A 22,007-nucleotide genomic window follows, 5' to 3' on the forward strand; every position below is an offset into this window, starting at 1 on the left:
GCACTTTAGGCGCAGATCCAGGCACCTTTAAAATGAGCTGAGGGCTTCTGCCTCCACCACCAAACCAGGCAGCAAATTCCAAACATCCACCACCCTCTGGGTGAAGAAATCTTTCCTCATGTCCCCTCCAATCCTTCAACCAATCACCTTAAATCTGTGTCCCCTTGTAATTAGCCTCTCTGCTTGGGGAAACCGAGCATCCCTGTCTACTCTGTCTAGACTCCTTCACTGTCGCTGGGTCAAAATCCTGGAACTCCCTTCCTAACAGCACTGTGGGCCTACATACACCACATGGATGGCAGTGGTTCAAGAAGGCAGCTCACCACCACCTTCTCAAGGGCAAATGAGGATGGGCAACAAATGCTGGCCCAGCCAGCAAACCTCATATCCCATGAATTAATATACAAAAAACTCCTCAATCTTGTACACCTCAATCAGGTCATCCTCAGCCTCCTCAGGAAAACAACCCCAGTCTATCCAATCTTTCCTCATAGCTGCAATTCTCAAGTCCTGGCAATATTCTTGTGTCTCCTCTGTGCGCTCTCTGGAGGAATTGTATACTTCCTGTAATGTGGTGACCAGAATTGTACACAAAATGCCAGCTGTGGCCTAACCAGTATTTTATACAATTCCAGCATTACATGCCTGCTTTTATATTCAATGCCTCATCCAATAAAAGAAAGCATTCGATATGCTTCCTTTACCCACAGTCTTCCTTGTTACTTCCTCAAAAGCATTGATTAAGTTAGTAAGACACGACCTTCTCCTAACAAAAGCATGCTGACCCTCTCTGATTAATCCATTCCTTTCTAAGCGAGGGTTTATCCTGTCTCTCAGGATTGATTCTAATAATTTTCCCACCACTGAAGTCAGGCTGACTGGCCTATAATCATTTGGACTATCCCTTGCGCCCTTTTTAAATAACAGTGCAATGTTCACAGACCTCCAATCCTCTGGTACCTCGAATATATCTTGGGAGAAATGGAAAACTGTCCTCAGAGCATTCGCTATTTCCGTCCTGGCTTCCTTTAACAGCCTGGGATACAACCCATCTGGCCCTGGTTATTTATCGAACTTCAAGGATGTCAAACCCTCCAGAACATCCCTCTCCTTAGTGAGGACAGAGACAAAGTACTCATTAAGAATCCAGCCTACATCTTCAGCATCAACGCACAAGTTACCGTATACATCTCTGATAGGCCCTACCCTTTCCTTAGTTATTCTCTTGCTCATTAAGATCTGTAACTAGTCCACACTCTCCAGAACACCTCTCAGCTTCATAAAATGTGTCTTTCCCCAATTTAGAACTTTTACTCCTGTGCTATCTTCATCCTTTTCCATAATTATGCTAAATCTAACTGTAATATGGTCACTATGGCCAAAATGGTCAATCACTGCGACTTCATCCACTTGCCGAGCTTCATTTCCTCTGGCTAAATCTAGAATTTCACTCCCTTTCACTGGTCTTGTTACATGCCGACTAAAAATGTTCTATTCAATGCAGTTGAAGAATTTTATGTCCTCTGTGCCTATTACACTGTTTGTATCCTAATTGATATTCGGGTAGTTGAAGTCCCCAACTATTATTACCTTCCTGTTTTTGCACTCAGAAATTTTCCTACATATTTGCTCTTCTAGCTCCATCTCACTATTTGGGGATCTATAGTACATTCCCCGTAGTGTGGCTGCCCCCTTTCATATTTCTGAGCTTAATACATATAGCATGATTTCACAGAATCACACAGTGCAGAAGAGGCCCTTCATCCAATCGAGTCTGCACCGACATGTGAGAAACACCTGACCTACCAACCTAATCCCATTTACCAGCACCTGCCCCATAGCCTTGAATGTTATGATGTGCCAACTGCTCATCCAGGTACTTTTTAAAGGATGAGAGGCAACCCGCCTCCACCACCCTCCCAGTCAATGCATTCCAAACCGTCACCACCCTCTGGGTAAAAAAGTTAATCCTCACATCGCCCCTAAACTCCTGCCCCTCACCTTGAACTTGTGTCCCCTCATGACTGATCCCTCAACAAAGGGGAGCAGCTGCTCCCGATCCACCCTGTCCATGCCCCTCATAAACTTGCACACCTCGATCAGGTCGCCCCTCAGTCTTCTCTGCTCCAACGAAAACAACCCAACTCTATCCAACCTCTCTTCATAACTTAAATGTTTCATCCCAGGCAACATCCTGGTGAATTTCCTCTGCTCCCCCTCCAATGCAATCACATCCTTCCTATAATGTGGTGACCAGAACTGCACACAGTATTCCAGCTGTGGCCTCACCAAGGTTGTATACAACTCCAACATGACCTCCCTACTTTTGTAATCTATGCCTCGATTGATAAAGGCAAGTGTCCCAAATGCCTTTTTCACCACCCCATTAACATACCCCTCCGCCTTCAGAGATCTATGGACACACACGCCATGGTCCCTTTGTTCCTCAGAACATCCTCGTGTCATGCCATTCATTGAATGCTTCCTTGTCAAATTACTCCTTCCAAAGTGTATCACCTCACACTTTTCAGGGTGAAATTCCATCTGCCACTTATCTGCCTATTTGACCATCCCGTCCATATCTTCCTCTAGCCCAAGACACTCAACCTCACTGTTAACCATCCGGCCAATCTTTGTGTCATCCACAAACTTACTAATCCTATCCCCCACATTGTCATCTATATCGTTTATATAAATGATGAATAATAGGGGACCCAGCACAGATCACTGTGGTACGCCACTGAACACTGGCTTCCAGTCACTAAAGCAGCCTTCTGTCATCACCCTCTGCCTCCTACAACTAAGCCAATTTTGAACCCACCTCATCAAATTACCCTGTATCCCATGTGCATTTGCCTTCTTTATAAGTCTCCCATGTGGGACCTTGTCAAAGGCTTTGCTGAAATCCATATAAACTACATCACCTGCACTACCCTCATCTACACACCTGGTCACCTCCTCAAAAAATTCAATCAAATTTGTTAGGCATGACCTCCCTCTGACAAAGCCATGCTGACTATCCCTGATCAAACCTTGCCTCTCCAAGTGGAGATAGATTCTCTCCTTCAGAATTTTGTCCAATATTTTCCCTACTACTGACGTGAGACTCACTGGCCTGCAGTTCCCTGGCTTATCTCTACAACCCTTCTTAAGTAGCGGAACCAGATTAGCTGTTCTCCAGTCCTCTGGCACCTCCCCTGTGGCCAGAGTGGAATTGAAAATTTGGGTCAGAGTCCCTGCGATCTCCTCCCTTGCCTCCCTCAGCAGTTTGGGACACAAATCATCCAGACCTGGAAATTTGTCCACTTTTAAGCCTGCCGACACCTCCAATACCTTGTCACTCCCTATATCAACTTGCTCAAGAACCTCGCAGTCCCTCTCCCTGAGTTCCATACCTTCATCCTCATTCTCTTGGGTGAAGACGGATGTGAAGAATTCGTTCAACACTCTACCGATCTTCTCTGGCTCCATCCATAGATTTCCCCCTTGGTCCCTAATAGGCCCTACTCTTTCCCTGGTTATCCTCTTCCCATTGATATACTTATAGAATATCTTGGGATTTTCCCTACTTTAACTAGCCAGAGCGTTCTCATATCCCCCTTTGCTGTGCTAATTGCTTTCTTAAGCTCCACCCTGCACTTTATGTACTCCACTAATGCCTCTGCTGATTTGCTCCCCTTGTACCTGCTAAAAGCCTCTCTTTTCCTTCTCATCGTATCCTGAATATCTCTGGTCATCCATGGTTCTCTGGGCTTGTTACTCCTTCCTGTCACCCTAGAGGGAACATGTTGAGCCTGTAACCTCCCAATTTCCTTTTTCAACGCCCCCCACTGTTCCGCTGTAGATTTCCCCACAAGTTCCAGTCTACCTTGGTCAGACCCACCTTATTTTACTAAAATGCAGTCTACCCCAATCCAAAACATTTTGTTTTTGCAACTTGTCTATTTTTTTGTCCATAACAAGCTTAAATTGTACCATGTTGTGATCGTTATCACTAAAATGCTCCCCAACTACCACCTCAGCCACCTGTCCGGCTTCATTCCCCAGAATTTGGTCCAGCAATGCACCGTCCCTTGTTGGACCCTCTACAAATTGACCTAAAAAGTTCTCCTGTGCACATTTCAAGAAATCCCTCCACTTAACACTATGTCTATCCCAATTAATGTTGGGAAAGTTGAAATCACCTAATATAAATATCCTATTGTTATTGTTTTTACACATCTCTGCAAATTGTGCACATATTTGCTCCTCAATTTCCCGCTGACTATCTGGGGGTTTATAATACACACCTAACAATGTGGCTGCCCCTTTTTTATTCCTAAGCTCTGCCCATAAAGCTTCATTTGATGTCCCCTCCAAGTTATCCTCTCTCCTTACTGCATTAACTGACTCCTTAACTAATAATGCAATGCCTCCCCCTCTTTTACCCCCTCCCTGTCTTGCCTGAAGATTCGATATCCCGAAATGTTGAGCTGCAAATCCTGCCCCTCTCTCAACCACGTCTCCGTGATGGCTGTTATATCACCATTCCATGTGTCAATCCTCACCCTTAACTCATCCGTTTCACATATAACACTCCTGGCATTAAAGTATAGGCCATCCAGCCTTGCCTTACTCCACTGAAACTTAATGCAGCTGTATTCCCTCTGACTTGATTGTTTTACTGTATTATGATGTGTCCCTATTCTGCTAACGTTCTGTGTCCCCTCCCCCTGCCGAATTAGTTCAAGCTCCTCCCAACAGCACTAGCAAACCCGCCCACAAGGATGTTAGTCCTGCTCAGGTTCAGATGTAGACTATCCCACTTGTACAGGTCCCACCTTCCCCAGAAACAGTCCCAATGATCCAGGATTCTAAAACCCTCCCTCCTGCACTAACTCTTAAGCCACATATTCATCTGCGTTATTCTCCTATTTCTGTGCTTGCTAGCACGTGGCACTGGGAGTAATCCAGAGATTACAACCCGAAAGGTCCTGCTTTTCAGTCTACTGCCTAACTCTCTGAATTCTTGATGTAAGCCCTCATATCCCTCGTTCTATCTATGTCACTGGTACCAACATGTACCATGACCTCTGCCTTATCACCCTCCCCCTTCAGGACACCCTGCAGCCATTCAGTGACATCCCGGATCCTGGCACCAGGGAGGCAACACACCATCCTGGAGTCACGTTGACGGCCACGGTAGTGCCTATCTGTTCCCTTGACAATAGTATCCCCTGTTACTTTTGTTCTTCCTCCCCTCCTCTACAGGCAGGCTGCTTGTGGTGCCAGAAACTTAGCTCTGTCTGCACTCCCTGGAGGAACCAGTGCCCTCATCAGCTTCCAACCAATTTGCAATCGAGACCCCAGGGGACTCCTGAACTACCTGTTTCTCTTGGACTGTCTGGTGGTCAACCATTTCCTTCCTTCCTCAAGTCCCTTCAGCTGCGGTGTGACCCCCTCTCTAAACGTGCTATCCACGATGCTCTCAGACTCGCAGATGCTCCACAGTGTCCCCAACCACCATTCCAGCTCTGAAACCCGAGCTTCCAGGAGCTGCAGTTGGATGCACTTCCTGCACACATGCTGGTCCCGGGTACTAGAAACGTTCCCGGCTTCCCACAGGGAGCACGAGGAGCACACCATGACTTTGAGATCTCCTGCCATCCCTTTAAATTAAGCCTTTTAAATCAATTACTCTAGGGCCCTTCTTTCCTGATCCTCGTTACTACAGAATATACAAACTATAATCCACAAAAAGACCTTAAACTATAAGCGATAAAAGTAGTAAATACTTACCCGACCTTACCCACTACTTACCAGTCATTTCTCTCCCTTGTAGCCTCTACTGCTGCAGCAGAGCAAGACCACTCTCTGAAGATTTAAGAAGTTGGATAGCAAAGAAAAAATGCAAGAACACCTCTTCCCCTCTGCACCGAATTCCCACTGTGCACCAAATTGCCAATACCCACACTCACTCTGGCTGTGCCTCACTCAGGATGAGGTCTCTCCCCTGCTCGTGTGCAAGCACGATTTGATAAATCATTTTATATTTCATCCCTCCACACAGAAGTAATTGATTATTTAATCAGTAATGCTACCCCACCACATTCTTTTAGGCCCCTCTCTACCCTGCCTGAAAACTCTATGTCCAGGGATGTTGAGCTGACATTTTTGGCCCTCTTTAAGTCAAGTCTCCATTATAGCAATGATATCATGCTGCCACGTGACTATCTTTTCCCTCAGCTCATTTGCTTTTTTGCTAAATTCCTTGCATTTAAATAAATACCTTTTAACTTTGCCAAATCCGTTGCATTTAACCTTTGCTTCTTCTGTCTTTCAGAGTCACTCGCTAATTTGCTGTCTCCCGCTTTCTGCTCTGAATTTGTCCGACCTGAATCTGCCTTCAGGTTCCCATCCTTCCGCCAACCTAGTTAAAACCCTCCCCAACAACACTAGCAAATCTCCCTTAAAGGACACTCGTCCTAGTCCTATTCAGGTGTAGACTGTCTGGTTTGTACAGATCCCACCTTCCCCAGAACCTGTACCAATGCCCCAGGAATCCAAAGCCCTCCCTCCGGCACTATCTCTCCACTCTCTCTTCTGAAGGTGTTGACTCTGACTGGGTTCAGCTCTGTGCTCATCAAAAAGCAGAATACGGAAGAGGTGATGGAAATCTTAAATTAAAACAGAAAATGTTGGAAAAGAAAACTCAGCAGATTAGGCAGCATCTGTGTCCTGAGAAAAACAGAGTTAGTGTTTCAGCTGTGACCTTTCACCAGGACTGGGAAAAGTGAGAGATGGAATAGGTTCGAAACCAGGGGTGTGTGGGACAAGGACACAAGGAAGGTTTGTGACCGGGTGGAAGACAGGAGAGGTTGAGTGACAGAAAAGTTAGTCTCCAGGGCCAAAGGGAATGGAGATGGGGCAAGAAAAGAAGCAAAGAAACAAAACCTGTGCCTGGAGCAGCTGAGCTGCGAACTGAAAAAATAAAACGAAACAAGCAAAGGAAACAAAATGAAGAACGGAGTTTACGGTCTGAAATTGTTGAGCTCAATGTTTCATCTCACTGACCTTCAGTCTGCAACAACCATCGGCTTCATGGTCCCGCCGCCAGCCCAGGTCCCTTGCCGCACGTCTGCCGATCCTGGCGGCTCCGATTCGGGCTCTGAGAGCCGCTGACCCTCGGTCACCCCCGGCTCAGCTTCCAGGAGCCACACTGCGCATGCTCTACGCAAACAGAAACCTCCGGGGGCGGAATTTCCTGCGCCTGCGCTGTGTGGCCTTTCTGGTGGCGAGAGGCCGCTTTCCGAGCCGCTGAGCATTCTGGTTATTTCTGTCCGCCATTTCATTCAACAACAACTCACCCAGAGGTCACTCGACTCAGAGTGTGGGCCCTGTCCCATTCCTCTGATCGTTTCAGATCCAACTGAAAATATTGTCATTTCTGTATTCCAATTCCCTTTTAAATGTACCATTGAATCACCAACTCGCTTGTCATTTAAACTTTCCTGCCCTCTACACTACTTTCAAAACAACAAGACAGCAGGTTATACCAGATATTGTAATGAATAACGACCCAAAATCTATTAATAATATGACAATGAATGAACATCTAGCAATAAGTGACCACAAAGTTTTAGTGGCCGACATTCAGTTCTAGGCTATCAGACAGCGCATTCTGAATCATCACAACTCACTGTCTTAAAAAAAATTGCCCAGCTACTACTAAACACTCGTGGGCTGTACGCTGGAGCCCTTATCTCGCAGAATGGTGCAGCTGAGTCGTGATCGGTCTGTAGCTCAGAGATCACTAGATCAAAACCATTCTCCACTATTTGTATTCCCATTAACACCAAAGGTAGCATTTTATGCAACACTCAATCACTTTTATTTACAGAATATTTGTATCAGTTTATTACACCCGGTCAACACTTCAATCTGCAATCTCAAATTGTTTTTATTTACGCAAGGACACAAACTGTAAATGCTGCAAACACACACCAGCTCAGGCTTTCAACTTTCTCTCAACCGTTTTCTTCAAAAGACCTGACATAGGCAGCTGCCCTTCTTTTGTTCTCCTGCACTCGAGGATTATCTGAAAAGCAAAAGTTATTCCCTTAGATGGAAACAGTATAGTGCAGTTTATACATATTTGTCAGATAATGTTAGATCTATACGATCTGACAGTAAGTCACCATGTTTATTTGAACAGCAGCATCCACCCTATGACAAGTACCATTCAGAAATACAAGAACGTCAGCAAAACGGGACAACATTTTCACAAAGACGCAGTTAATAATTATTTGGACAGACATCACCATGATTTCTTAATCCCTGGTTAAAAACATGGAATCCCTTCCCCAAAAATCACCATGAACTATTAAAGTGAAGGTTCATTTGTATTCGTTTGTTTCGGGCTTGTATTAGCTACATATTGCACTAAATACTTCTTTGAGAGCCTTCAATTATTCCCTGTCTTGTTTAGCAAGCTGATTGTGATTTAACGTGTTCAGTTTTCCACTCATTCCGTCCTTATCGGCCTTACTTAAGGTGAAAACTGTGATATGTGTGTGACCTTTAGACTCGAACTGAATGTCTACCACTAACATTTTGTGGTCACTTATTGCTAGCTGTTCATTCATTGTCATATTATTAATTTATTGTGGGTCGTCATTCATTACAATAACCGGTAAAACCTGCTGTCTTATCCTTTCTAAAGTAGCGGGGAGGGCAGGAAAGTTTAAATTATAAGTGAGTTGCTGGTGCAAGGCTAAAGGGAGTGGTAAAGAGACAAGTAAAGAAATGAAAGATTTGTCTGATGATGGTGTGAATGGCAGATGGATGAACAGCTGCCATCCGAAAGTAATGTATGAATTGTTTCATCGGAAACCATTGGCCTGATGCTGCATTATTATCTGACTTGATATCCCCATTTTATACTTGTTCTTCCTTCGTTTCTCTTACCATGTCCAGTGGCGTCTGAGGAAGACAAAACAAGTGCTTACATCTGTTTCTATGGCTAGCTTGTTTTCCCCCTGAAACAGGGCGCTCGTGGCAAGAACCTGAGGTGCACAACTCTGCACCAAGCCTTGCCAACCAGGAGACTCTCCTTCTCTTCCTGCCAGCCATAGGTGTATTGGAATGATTTACAGATTGATGATTAACCTGTTTGGCCATCAAGTCCTAGAGTGGGACTCGAACCCAGAGAAGCAGTGACACTCCTGTGCTGCACCACGGGACACTTATTCCTCACATTATACATTCTACTGTAAGTATTCTGGGGAGAACAAGTTACAGGCATGGGAAGGACAATCCATGAATCTCTGTAGCTGAGAATCCCTGTTGGCGATGAGTGTGGTATCATCAGATAGAGGAGTTCTCTGATCAAGACCTGCTGTATCTTTGCCTTTACTTTCAACTGTGACAATTTAACCGTTTGCTATCTGACCTGTTATGCAGGAAATCTGCAGGGAAGGCAAAGGGCAGGATCATGAGAAAATTAAATACTAAACAAAGTGGGGCAAGGAAACAACACATTCTTCATTTCACTCCATTCTTAACCCTGAAGGTTTTGGAAGTGGTGCGGTCAAACCATACAGTACAGTGCATGTTGTAATGAAAGGACGGAGGAGCTTTGATGGACAGTCAATTTTATCCAGAATTTGGTAAAATCCTGCGCTGCTGATGGTGGTGAATGTTTTAGTGCCTTCTCCGAAAACAAGGTAAAGATATTCACATATTTTGACGCCCATGTCTGCAACTGGTTCTCCCTTACTAGACACTGCAAAAAACAAAACTGTGGCCGAGGGATCGGTGTCACATCTCCGCCCTTGATGCCATTGAACAACACTCCACAGAAAAAGTTAGCAAATTCTTTTGTCACACAGGAATACATCGAACTTCAGATCAGAAAGCTGTGGGTCTGAATCACATCCCAGCCCAAGCTACTGTTATCACAGATCTGTGTCTGAATAAATGGAAGCCCCATGCAATAAACACTGTCACATTTGAATGTTTATGAGTGAGTTTCATTGAGGGTCCTTAAACTGCCCAGCAAATAAAGTGTCACCTTTCAGCAGAAAATGTGGCCAGAAAATACTAGGAAACTCGACATTGTATAATTTATCTGTCAGAGCACAGGCATTAACTCCAGGTGACAGATCCGGGCTTTCAGACCTCCTGGGTAGAGAATTTCAAAGATTCACCTCCCTCTGAGTGAAGAAATTGCGCCTCACCTCAGTCTAAAATTGCCTGGCCTTTATTCTGACACTGTTCCCTCTGGTTCTGGACCCACCAGCCAGGGGAATCAACCTACAACCCATTTATTAGAGTTACTTTAAGGGGCAACGTGTTGAGTGGATAAATGGGGGCCTGTAGATATACTATACTTGTATTGTGAGTGTCAACATGAATGCCCTTTAGGACTCGGCCAGCTCGCCCTGTGCTGGTCGTTCCGAGCCAATTTTGGTGATGGACATTGACACTGTGCCGCCACCTCCGCGACATGATCTGTCAGGCATCATTCCATGAGTATGACTATATCTGACTTCGGTGTTGATTAAGGTCTCAGAAGATTGCAGGCTTGAGTCTTTTGTGATCCTTTTAAACGGAAATCTGGTGGAACTCCCTGAAAACCACGTTCTTACTTGGCAGCTGAAGGTTCTGATTGTTCTTCCAAACATTAAAGGGCTCTTAGGAATTAACACATGAAATGACATAAAAAGCATATTTTAATAAAGAGCGTTGCAATTCCCAGAATGGAATGTGGAATAAGAATTAAAGCCACCCTGTATTAAAGCGGAATTGAATGAATTTTGGAATAAATAAGTTTGTTTCATCTCTCGATGTGTTTGCTAAACAATGTTACATCTAACTCTGTTCTGGTGAAGATCAGAAGGAGTGATATCAGTTTGCGCCACTCGCCAGCTGGGCCTGTGGTTGCGCCTCGCCAATCACGTGGGTAATGCAATTCTGCCAGTCCCTGAGGTCAGCTGACATTTTCGGAGAAATTCCAAGTCATCGTGATTTCATCAGGGACCTCATGTTTAAGGTGTGAGTGATGTAAATCATGACCTGATCAAATGTGTGTATCTTTCGCTATTTCCGCGATGAATTTTCATGCTGACGAGAATCATATGGGACATGGTCTGGAAATATTTCACTCGGAAAATATCTTTCACATCTTTCTGAACTAATGGAATGGCTGGCCAGAAATTTCAAACAATTCCGCGCTTCCTGAGCCTCGCGGCGGGCCGGCACTGGGGCCGCGGTCATTTCCCTGACTCTCCCACTTTCTCTCCCCCGCCAGAAATTACTTTCGACATTTCATCCTTTGATATATTTTTTAAAAAGGCGCCACCATGTCATTTTAATTGGGTGGTGGGGTGAGAATGGGGGAACAGAGTGGGTCCCATTTGCTCTTTCTAGCCCTGTCTGTGAGGTTTGTGCTGAGCTGCGGATGGAGTGGTTGTGAAAAGCGTGAATTTTGTAATCCAGGGTCAGCGATGACTGCGCATGCGCCTTTTTGCATATTGCCCCCAATAAAGATGGCGGACGCGCATCCATGCGCGTGCGCGGCGTTGGCCGCAAACGCCGCCGTCACTCAGTGACACCCGAGTTCAGGGTTTCTGACACAAGCTCAGTGCAGCAGCAGTGTGAGCGTCGGTATTGGTTTGTGGATTCAGCGATTAAATTCAAGGTTGCTGTTTCGAGGTCACTCGGAGTTGGCGGAGTTCTGCATTTGTCCTTAATATATTCCGGGACATTTTGTATCAAACAGAAGTTAGAAGCGAAAAGTATAAGTAATGTCTGGGAAATACTTAAACAGCAGACAGCCTAGAAAACAGTTTAAATTAATCACTGACCTGACAGAACGGAGGGAAAATGGGGATTAAGCAAAATTCCAATCCCCGGAGTATAATCAAGGTGTAAAGAAGCGAATCTAGGAGCAGTACGATACCATGTTCAACAGATGGGCTTGTGGCGCAACGGTAGCGCGTCTGACTCCAGATCAGAAAGTTGCGTGTTCAAATCACGTCAGGCTCAAAAAGATTTACTGCTCAAGTGGCAAAATGATTACAGATATAAAAGCGGGCTTGTATATCAGTAATCATTTTGCGGGGATCTTGGCGAACAGGTTAATTTCAAAAGCAATTTCGATAGATGGCTGTGCCAGTATCAGCTGTGACTCATTTGGTAGCACTCTTGCCTCTGAATTCCGAGGTTGTAGGTTCAAGTCCCACTCTTGGACTTCAGCACAAGAATCAAGGCTGAAACTCCAGTGAGCAAACACTACCTTTTTAAGCACTTGCTGAAAGTGGCTCAGTGGGTAACTCTCCTACCTCTAAGCTGGAGGTCCTAGGTTCAAATCCCACTCCAGGACTTGTTAATCATGAAATAACCTAGCTACAGAGTATAATGGTGTCAGTCTCCAGCCCAGATAAATGAGGAGAACGAGCAACAGGAAGGGCATTTGGCTGTAAAAAAAAACATCCAGGCAGCGCCTTATTTCGTTGAAACTGATGTGCGATTACGCACTTCCGTCATAACAGGGCGAAATCTATCTTTGTTCTAGAATTGTAGCTTAAAATAGTCTTTCCCTGAACAGCTGCAAAGATTTTAACACAAAAACAGAGTTTTGTTTCTGCGACTGAGGAAGACATTTGGGGGAAGAGGCCACTCACACTGAGAGACTCTTGATACCGGAAGAGATGGGCGCAATTCTATTTCACAATTGAACACTGACATCGAGATTTTGGAAGACCAAGTGAAAAAATCACTGGGTCAGTGATAGAATTCAAACATCATCCCGGGGAATAAGAGGAAGAGAGATTAAATCAGGTGACTGTATGAACGCTAGAAAAAACAATTACTAAATCCTATTTTCCGGGAACTCCTCAAGTTTGGATCCGTGATTAAAGTATTTATGAATTAAGCTTGGCTCTGTGGCTTAGTTGGTTAAAGCGCCTGTCTAGTAAACAGGAGATTATGGGTTCAAATCCCAGCAGAGCCTTATTCCAATTTCAAAGTTTTTTAGCTGATCTGTGCAAAATATGGCTTGGTTCGGGTGTGTACATCCGAATTGCTGGTTCAAATTGTCCATCCTTGTGCAATAGATTATCTTTTATTCTTTCAATGCAAGGAGAGTTTCGTTTCTTTGACTAAAGAAGAGATTTGTGGAAATTGACCACTCACACTGAGAAACTCCCTCGGGCGTTTCTACTGGAAGAGATGGGCGCTTTTCTATTTAATAGTTTTAGCTCAGAAACTGACATCGAGATTTTGGAAGAACAAGACAACAGAATAAGAACAAAAATCACTGGGTCAGCGAGAGGATTCAAACTTCATAAGAGGAAGACATAAAAACAGGTGACTGCATGAACGCTGCAACAATCAGTTGCTAAATCCTGTTTTCCAAGAACTCACTGAAGATGTGTGTTTAAACTGTTTCCCACTCCGTTTAAAATGCTGAATAATCTGGGCTAACATTTGGTTTAACTTCATTCGTGAATAAAAGTGTCAATTGTTTACATGTTGTTAACGTGACAGCACGTAAACGTTTCAAGGAATTCTCCTCACAACCTGCTTCACCGAAAGAGATTATCATTTATCTTAAATAGCCTTTCACAATGAGGGATGTTAGGTATCATTCCACGAAAATCCCAAGGGGTTTGTGACGGATTCATTACAAATAATCAGGAATTTCAAAGTGCCTCAATCAGCCAAAAGAAACCGTTCGCGACATTCATCTCACTGAAGCAGAGTGTGAACGTGTTGTATCTGTCAGTGTGGAGGGGACGAGTCTGGGTTGGGTAGCCATCTTCAGTGTTTGTGAGAGTGGGGTCTGGGTGAGCAGCTGGTGAGTGCGACAGGGCCAGTGCTGGATGCAGGAAGCTCCCATCAGTGTGGGTGAGTCTGATGGGGCTGAGTAATTGACAACTGGCGGTTGTTGGTGTTTCCATAAATGAAGGAAATTCCCTCCAACAGCTTATTTTTTCTTCATTTAACTATAAACAACTTGAACAAAAATGAAACAGTGTAGGAACATTTTTGCTCTGTATAAAAGGGGGGTGATTTCAGCTGCCATTGTCCAGTGATTAAAGCTTTCATCTAAAAATCCATGGGATTTTTCCACTTTGACTTGAGTCCTGCTCCCTGAGAATCTGTTCAGTATTTTTAATTCTGTTTTATCTTGAATCCTCTATTTCCACAGAATGCCTACACTGAAATTGCTTATACTTCGCACCATTGTTATCTATGAAGCAGGTACAGTCTGCATGGTCTAATGGAGATATGCTTAGAGGGCTGTGCCAGAGGGCTTCTTTCAGGTTTTAGGCCTTTTGGTCCATTAGCAGCAACCGGATGTCTGCAGAGGAACTCGGAATGCCGAGCATCTCTTCTCAGGATGGGCTTAATCAAGGGACAGAATGTTGGCTGAAGGGAGGATAATGGTCTGGGGATTTGGGCTGCCATTCCAGAACATTTGGGGAATAGCACAAGGCGGTGTTGCAATGTGACAATGGCAGTATGCAACCTTGGGATATTATCCTTTCTTTATTCATTATTGGGATGTGGGTGTCGCTAGCTAAGGCAGCATTTATTGTCTATCCTTAATTGCTCTTGAGAAGGTGGTGGTGATCTGCCTTCTTGAACCACTGCAGTCCCTCTGGTGTAGGTACACCCAAAGTGCTGTTAGGGAGTGAGTTTCAGGATTTTGACCTAGCGACATTGAAGGTACAGCGATATATTTTCAAGTCAGGATGGTGAGAGGCCTGGAGGGGAACATCCAGTTGATGGCGTCCCATGCACCTACTGCCCTTGTCCTTCTAGATGTTAGTGGTTATGGGTTGAAAGGTGCTGCCTAAGGAGCCTTGGTGAATTTCTGCAGTGCACCTTGTAGATGGTACATACTGCTGCCACTGTTCATCAGTGGTGGAGGGAATGAATGTTTGTGGAATGAGTGCCAATCAAGCGGGCTGCGTTATACTGGATGGTGCCAAGTTTCTTGAGAGTTGTTGGAGCTGCACTCATCCAGGCAAGTGCAGAATATTCCTTCACACTCCTGACTTGTGCCTTGTAGATGGCTTTGGGGAGTTTGACACAAAAATTGGCCCTGTAGTTGATAGTGAAAAGGAAAGCTTTTGTCTCCAGAATTATATCAATGGTTTGGTTGAGTGGACGGAAAAATGGCAGATGGAATTCAATCCAGAGAAGTGTGAAGTAATGCATTTGGGGAAGGCAAACAAAGCTAGGGAACTACACAATAAATAGGTTATTGGGAGGGGTAGAGGAAGTTAGATACCTTGTGCATATCCACAGGTTCCTGAAGGTGGCAGGATAGGTGGATAAGGTGGTAAAGAAAGCATATGGAATGCTTTCCTTTATTGGACAAGGTTTAGAACACAAAAACAGGGATGTAATGATGGAACTGTATAAAACACTGTTTCAGCCACAGCTGGAATTTTGTGCACAGGTCTCGTCACCACATTACAGGGAGGACATTATTGCGCTGGGAAGAGTACAGAGGAGATTTACAAGAATATTGCCAGGACTTGAAAATTGCATCTATGGGGTAAGATAGGATAGCCTGGGGTTGTTTTTCTTAGAACTGAGGAGGCTGATGGTGACCCGATTGAAGTGTACAAGACTATGAGGGGCCGAGATAGAGTAGGCAGGGATGTCCTTTTCCCCTGAGCACAGTGGTCAATTACCAGAGGGCACAGGTTTAAGGTGATTGGTAGAAGTGGACATGAGGCAAAACATCTTTACCCACAGGGTGGTGGGTGTTTGGAAGTCGATGCCTCGTTTGGTGGTGGAGGCAGAAACTCTCAACTCATTTTAAAGGCACCTGGATCTGCACCTAAAGCACTGTAACCTGCAAGGATATGGACCGGGTGCTGGAAGGTGGGATTTTAATGAGCAGGTTTTTAATTTTCTTTTCTTTTTTTGGTCAGCACAGACACATTGGGCTGAATGGCCTCTTTCTATGCTGTACCTTTCCTGTGGTTCTTTTCAGTTCTGATATTCTGTTAACCAATCTGTGCTGGTTTTAATTTATCAACTCATGTTCTACCAAGTGACAATGAATCTTATCCCAGATTATTGCCTCTCAACATTTCCCCACCTCGACCATTAGATTAACTGGTCTATAGTTACTGGGTTTATCCCTATACATTATAAACACAGATGTAACATTAGCAACCTGCAGTTCACTGGCTTCACTCCCATGTCCAAGGTGAATTAAAAGATTGTGGATCAAGACACAGTTTGTCCTGTCAATCTGCAGATGTGAACATTTTATCAGCGAGAGTGCGTTAAAGGGGCGGGCGGGTTAGACTAATGTCACTGTGTTTGTGTGTCCGGCCTCAGCGCCAGGTTTCCGAGTCATATTTGTATAAAATCACAAGATATCCCTGTAATTGGATCGCGCTGCTCCCCTGCTCAGCCCTGAAGAGAGAATTTAAGGGAAATATTTCGTTAATTTCAAGATTTCAGTGGAAACACAGAGAAGAAGTCAGCGCTCGGCTGAGAGGGGGCGATCAAAGCAGCAAAGAAACGGGTTTAAATCGAAATTGCTGCCTTTAATTCGGATGGAACTTTCTCGAAAACAAGCATTCGGATTTTGTTAACAGAAGGAAGCGAGTGTGGGAATCTGAAATGTCCAATTTGAAGTGGAATTGGGGAGTTTATGAGGAGAGAGAAACACAGAGAGGCTGGAGGAGCCGGGAGCTGACAGCAGGTTGTCTCTGCCCCGTCCGCTCTCTGTCTTTAAGTTGCTCTGAGCCGCCACCACTGCTTTCATTTCTGATCCAGTTCTGACTGTCAGAGAGATTTTCCACACAGTCTAGAATATGACTGATACTGCAGCCGCCGAAACGGCTCCTCCAGCCGCTGCCGCTCAAGTCAAACCTCCCAAGAAGAAGAAGGCGGCTTCCCGATCGAAGGCAGCCGGTCCCAAGTTAGGCGAACAGATCCTCAAGATTGTGGCGGGTTGCAGCGATCGCAAGGGGATGTCCCTGGCCGCGATAAAGAAAGCTTTGTCTGGCAACGGTGTCGATGTGGGGAAGCTCGGCTCCCAGATCAGGCTCAGTATCAGGAGGAAGGTGGAGAGCGGCTCCCTGGTGCAGGTAAAGGGACAGGGCGCCTCCGGCTCCTTCAAAATCCCTAAGAAGGAATCCCAGGGGAAAGTGGGAAAGAAGGAGAAGAAACCAACAGCCAAGAAATCTTTAGTGAAGAAACCAGCGGCCAAGAAGGTGAAAACAAAGAAACCAGCAGCTAAGAAATCTCCAGCCAGGAAAGTAGCAGCCAAGAAATCCCCAGCGAAGAAAGCAACAGTCAAGAAAACAAGCAGCAAGAAGGCGGCAACTCCAAAAAAGGCGGTGAAGAAAGCAGCGCTGAAGAAAAAATCTCCCGCCAAGAAGGTCACGGGCGGAAAGGCTTTAAAAAAAGTGGATAAATCGAAGGCCAAGCCCAAAGTGAAAGCAGCAAAGGCTAAGAAAGCAGCGCCAGGAAAGAAATGAAACCAGCCGAGCAAATTGTAAACCTCTGAACCCAAAGGCTCTTCTCAGAGCCGCCCATGTCTCTCAGGAAAGAGCTGATCCCCGAATCAAATGTCCCTGTCCCGGCTCTGGGAGCAGGTTTCACACTGAAATGATTTATGTTAAGTTGAAAATTCCCGGTATCTCACTGACATGCACTATACCCAGCCTCTCCCCCACTCTGCAATAAAACAGAGCGGTGTCCGTGCCCCATTGTAACTGGGGATTTGTTCAGCTGCTCTGTCAGTTTCTGCTCGTTTCCTTTTCACAGATTCAGGGTGAGAGTGTGTAAGACAGTAACCCGGGCGGAGAAACCCCGCGTTACAACTCAAAGCCCAACACATGAGTTTGTCTAATTCAGCTGGAGTGAGGTGTCGGTAAACTGCTCAACCCGCCGGGAGGGGAGGTGTGTGGGGATAGAACAGAAGCTGGGAGTGAAGCGGAAACAGGCGGATTTTACAGGGTATGTGCTTGAGCTGGAATATTACTAAATTTTCTTTGTAAAGCTCTGTATTTAAAAGCTGCGGGTCTCTAGAACCGTTGAACATGAAGTCCCAATCTATAAGTTTTGTGCCGAGCGCTGTGTTAACTTCCATTGTCGATAATTTTAATAAAATGTCGTTTCGAGCAGGCAGGGGGCGGAGCTGGATTATCAAAGACACTCCTCTGTTCTGTCTGTCACTCAGTCTACTCCCCGTCCCGCCTCTCACTCTCTGCTCCTTTCTCAGTCAGGTCGGGGCGGGCTATATAAAAGAGGAACGGAAACAGCTCGTCCCTCATATTCTGCAGCGATCTGAGTGAAGAATCATCATGTCTGGCAGAGGGAAAGGAGGCAAAGGACTGGGGAAAGGCGGAGCAAAGCGGCACCGCAAAGTGCTTCGTGATAATATCCAGGGCATCACCAAACCAGCAATCCGCCGCCTGGCTCGCCGTGGCGGTGTCAAGCGGATCTCGGGTTTGATCTATGAGGAGACTCGCGGGGTGCTGAAGGTTTTCCTGGAGAATGTGATCAGGGATGCGGTCACCTACACTGAACACGCCAAGCGCAAGACGGTCACTGCCATGGATGTGGTGTACGCTCTGAAACGCCAGGGCCGCACTCTCTATGGATTCGGCGGCTAAACAATTCGACCCTTTCGACCGAACACACAACAAAGGCTCTTTTCAGAGCCACCCACCGCCTCACAGAGAGAGCAGAGACCTGGGAACGGGAGCTGGGATGGGCTGTGATCGGGAATGTTAGTGCCTGGTTTGTTCTGACGGGGAATGTACTGAGAACCTCAGTTTGCTCGTTGTTAATTTACCCGGATGGCACATTCTGCACTGACACTGAAAAGTCTCTCCACTGCTTCATATTGTCGAAAGGTTTTGTTCTAGATGAATAATGAGTCGGATAGTAATGACAGGATCCGGCGGTTCCTCTGATATCAGCCGTTTAATCCGTCAGTGGAGTTGAGGTTACAATCAGATCAGCCATGATCTCACTGATTGGCGGAACAGGCTCAATGGGCTGAGTGGCCTCCTCCTGCTCCTAATCCCAATATTCGCACGGATGTCCGTCAAGACTCAGACCGGGAACAGGGGGAGCTTCGAGCCGCTCCCGTTCCCGCTCTTTATCGGAATGAACAGCCCAGAATGAGGGCAATGGGACGGGGTCTGATGCCCCCAGCACCGTTTCTATTTTATTACCCATTCCAGCCCTCTAAGCGAGCGGCGATTTTAAAGGTTGGTTGTGCTGTATGGAGCAATACTCAATTATTATTATATTAACAATTCAGTTATTGCCTGGGAAATTCAGCACTGACTTTACACAGTTCAAACAACAGACTGGTGTTTCTGTCCAAAAATGAGCAGATTCACCAGGATGATGCCGGGTTTACAAATTGCAGGAACAGGTTACATGAACTGGAATTTCATTGGGGTTAGGAAATAGTGAGCGAGAGTGAAAAATGGTATTTATAATTTTCAAAAAAAGGCAAGAACGAAGTCTATTGTCGAGAAGGGAAACGGCTGCAAAAAAAGGCGGAATTTTTAAATGGACAATTAAAAACAACTCGACCAATGGGGACCTGAGTTGCCAGGGATTAATTCATTGGTTCGATTTTGGACGCAACTGCCTGGACGTAAGGCTGCAGCCAATTACTATTCGGGGCGGTTCCTCACAGTTTAAAAAGGCGGATTGTCGAGCAGATTGTATTAATAGTCCTTGTAACTCTGACTGGTGAATCTGTTCAGAAAATGGTCAGGAGAAACTCTCCTTCCTCAACTTTCGCCGCTTGTTGCCGCCCTTTGCTAACGGCTTCTTTAAGGCTTTCTTGGCTCCCTTCTTGGGAGCTGGTTTCTTCTCATCCACCATCTTCAGTTTCAGACACAGAAATATAGCAAACCCCTTCCGAGCGCCGATTAAATGGACAGTCTCCCAGATCTATGCTAATGAAGGATTGGGAAAAGATGACTCTGAATGGACAGTTTAAAGGCTAAACCAGCCTCTAAATATATAATTTCAGGATTGGATATGGAACCAGGCCAATCAGATTATGATTTCTCGCCCCCACTCCTCCTCCCACCCCATCATCAGCCCATTTACTTTAGTCAGGAAATACATTTTACAAAGAGTCTCTCCAGCCCCAGTTCCTCAGTGTTTTACTATACATCGGGGGATGTCGCCTGATTGTTTTGCGAGGGTCCGTTCTCCACAGAGAGAGACTATACGGGAAAGGGGGATTCCATCTGTAACAGAGAGCCCCTGATAATGTGTGCGAGTGTGGGATTTACTCACTCTGATACTGTGAATGAGTTTGGGATTCATTCACTGTTTGTAAGGCCGTGCTACAGTGAGAGAGTCTGGGATTTATTCTGTGCTTGTCAGGCTCTGGGACTGAAAGTGATTGTTGATGTTGTTCTGTGTCTGACTGTGATAGTGTTTGAGACTCATTGTGCATCTGTCAGTTAGCGGTGCATGTGAGTGAGTGGGAGTTTCATTCTCTCCCTCCGACGGACGCCAAGTCCGGAGAGGAGAGGCGGACCCTCAGGGCCTCCAGTCGGTGGAGTTCAAAGTAACATCACGATTCAAAATATGACGCAGTAAGTAGGTCAGGTAAGTACTTCTACTTATTCTATTAATTAAACTGCTGCAGTCCATTAGTTTAAACAAAATAATGTGAGGACTTTGTAGTAGGAGTGGAATAAGGACCCTAGTGTATTTAGTATTCTTTAAAAGGGAGTAACTAACAAGCTTAATTTAAAGGGAACTCATGGCAGCAGAGCTCACACCCGCGATATGCTCCTCCTGTGCTATGTGGGAATTCATGGACACTTCCAGTGACCCTGGTGAGCATGTGTGCAGGAAGTGTGTCCAGCTGCAGCTACTGGCTAACTGCATTTCGGAGCTGGAGTTGCGGGTGGATTCACCTTGGAGCATCTGTGATGCTGAGATTATCGGGGACAGCACATTCAGTGAGGCGGTCACACTGCAGGTAAAGACTGAACAGGCAGAAAGGGAATGGGTGACCACCAGGCAGAGTAGAGGGAGGCAAGTAGTACAGGAGTTCCCTGTGGCCGTCCCCCTCTCTAACATATATACCGTTTTCGATACTGCTGGGGGAGGCAACATCTCAGGGGAAAGCAGCAGAAGTCCATGGCATCACGGGTGGCTCTGCTGCAAAAGAGGGGAGGAAGGAGAGTGGCCGGGCTATAGTGATAGGGGATTCAATAGTAAGGGGAACAGACAGGCGTTGCTGTGGCCCACAAAATAGACTCCAGGATGGTCTGTTGCATCCCTGGTGCCAGGATCAAGGATGTCCCAGAGAGCGGCAGGGAATTCTGAAGGGGGGTGGGGGGGGCGGTGTGAACAGCCAGTGGTCATGGTGCATATTGGTACCAACAACATAGGTAAAAAATAAAACAATGAGCTGCTACAAGCTGAATATAGGGAGTTAGGATGTGAACTAAAAAGTAGGACATCAAAGGTAGTAATCTCAGGATTATTACCAGTGTCACGTGCTAGCGAGAGTAGAAACATCAGATAGATACATGGCTGAAGAAATAGTGTTGGAGGGAGGGATTCAGATTCCTGGGACATTGGGACCACTTTTGGGGAAAGTGGGACCAGTACAAACAGGACAGGTTGTATCTGGGCAGAACTGAAGCCAATGTCCTCAGGGGTGGAGAGGTTGGGGGTGGGGGGGGTGGGAGTGGAGGGGTTGGAGGTGGGGGGGTGATGGGAGTGGAGGGGTTGGGGGTGGTGGTGGTGGTGGAGGAATGTGTTTGCTAGTGCGGTTGGGGAGGGTTTAAACTAGAATGGCAGGGGAATGGGAACCAGAGTAGGGAGACAGAGGAGGGGGAAACGAGGATAGAAAAAAAATGCAGAAAAGTAAGAATCAAAAGTGAAAGGCAGAAAAAAAAGTGTGAAAAACAAATAGGGTCAGAGTGCAAAATAAAGTGAAGGTGGTTACAAAGTTAAAGAAAAGTTGAAAGGCATCATATCTT

At 45.6% G+C, this 22,007-nt stretch overlaps 2 protein-coding genes and 2 non-coding genes across 5 annotated transcripts in view; all 4 read left to right on the plus strand.

The window, feature by feature from the left end:
- The window catches only part of LOC144670298 (uncharacterized), a 940,207-nt gene that overhangs the window by 646,529 nt on the left and 271,671 nt on the right, over nucleotides 1-22,007 (plus strand). The window lies entirely within an intron of this gene.
- trnaw-cca (transfer RNA tryptophan (anticodon CCA)) lies at nucleotides 11,956-12,027 on the plus strand. Its single transcript has one exon. It is a non-coding gene; the product is annotated as a tRNA-Trp (tRNA).
- trnat-agu (transfer RNA threonine (anticodon AGU)) lies at nucleotides 12,921-12,994 on the plus strand. The gene has a single exon. It is a non-coding gene; the product is annotated as a tRNA-Thr (tRNA).
- Nucleotides 16,833-17,501, plus strand: LOC144670445 (histone H1.5-like). The gene has a single exon (XM_078532938.1). It carries the CDS (start codon nucleotides 16,833-16,835, stop codon nucleotides 17,499-17,501), a length of 669 nt encoding a protein of 222 aa, XP_078389064.1.

Source organism: Cetorhinus maximus, chromosome 31, assembly GCF_964194155.1.
Source record: "Cetorhinus maximus chromosome 31, sCetMax3.hap1.1, whole genome shotgun sequence".
NCBI lineage: Eukaryota > Metazoa > Chordata > Chondrichthyes > Lamniformes > Cetorhinidae > Cetorhinus > Cetorhinus maximus.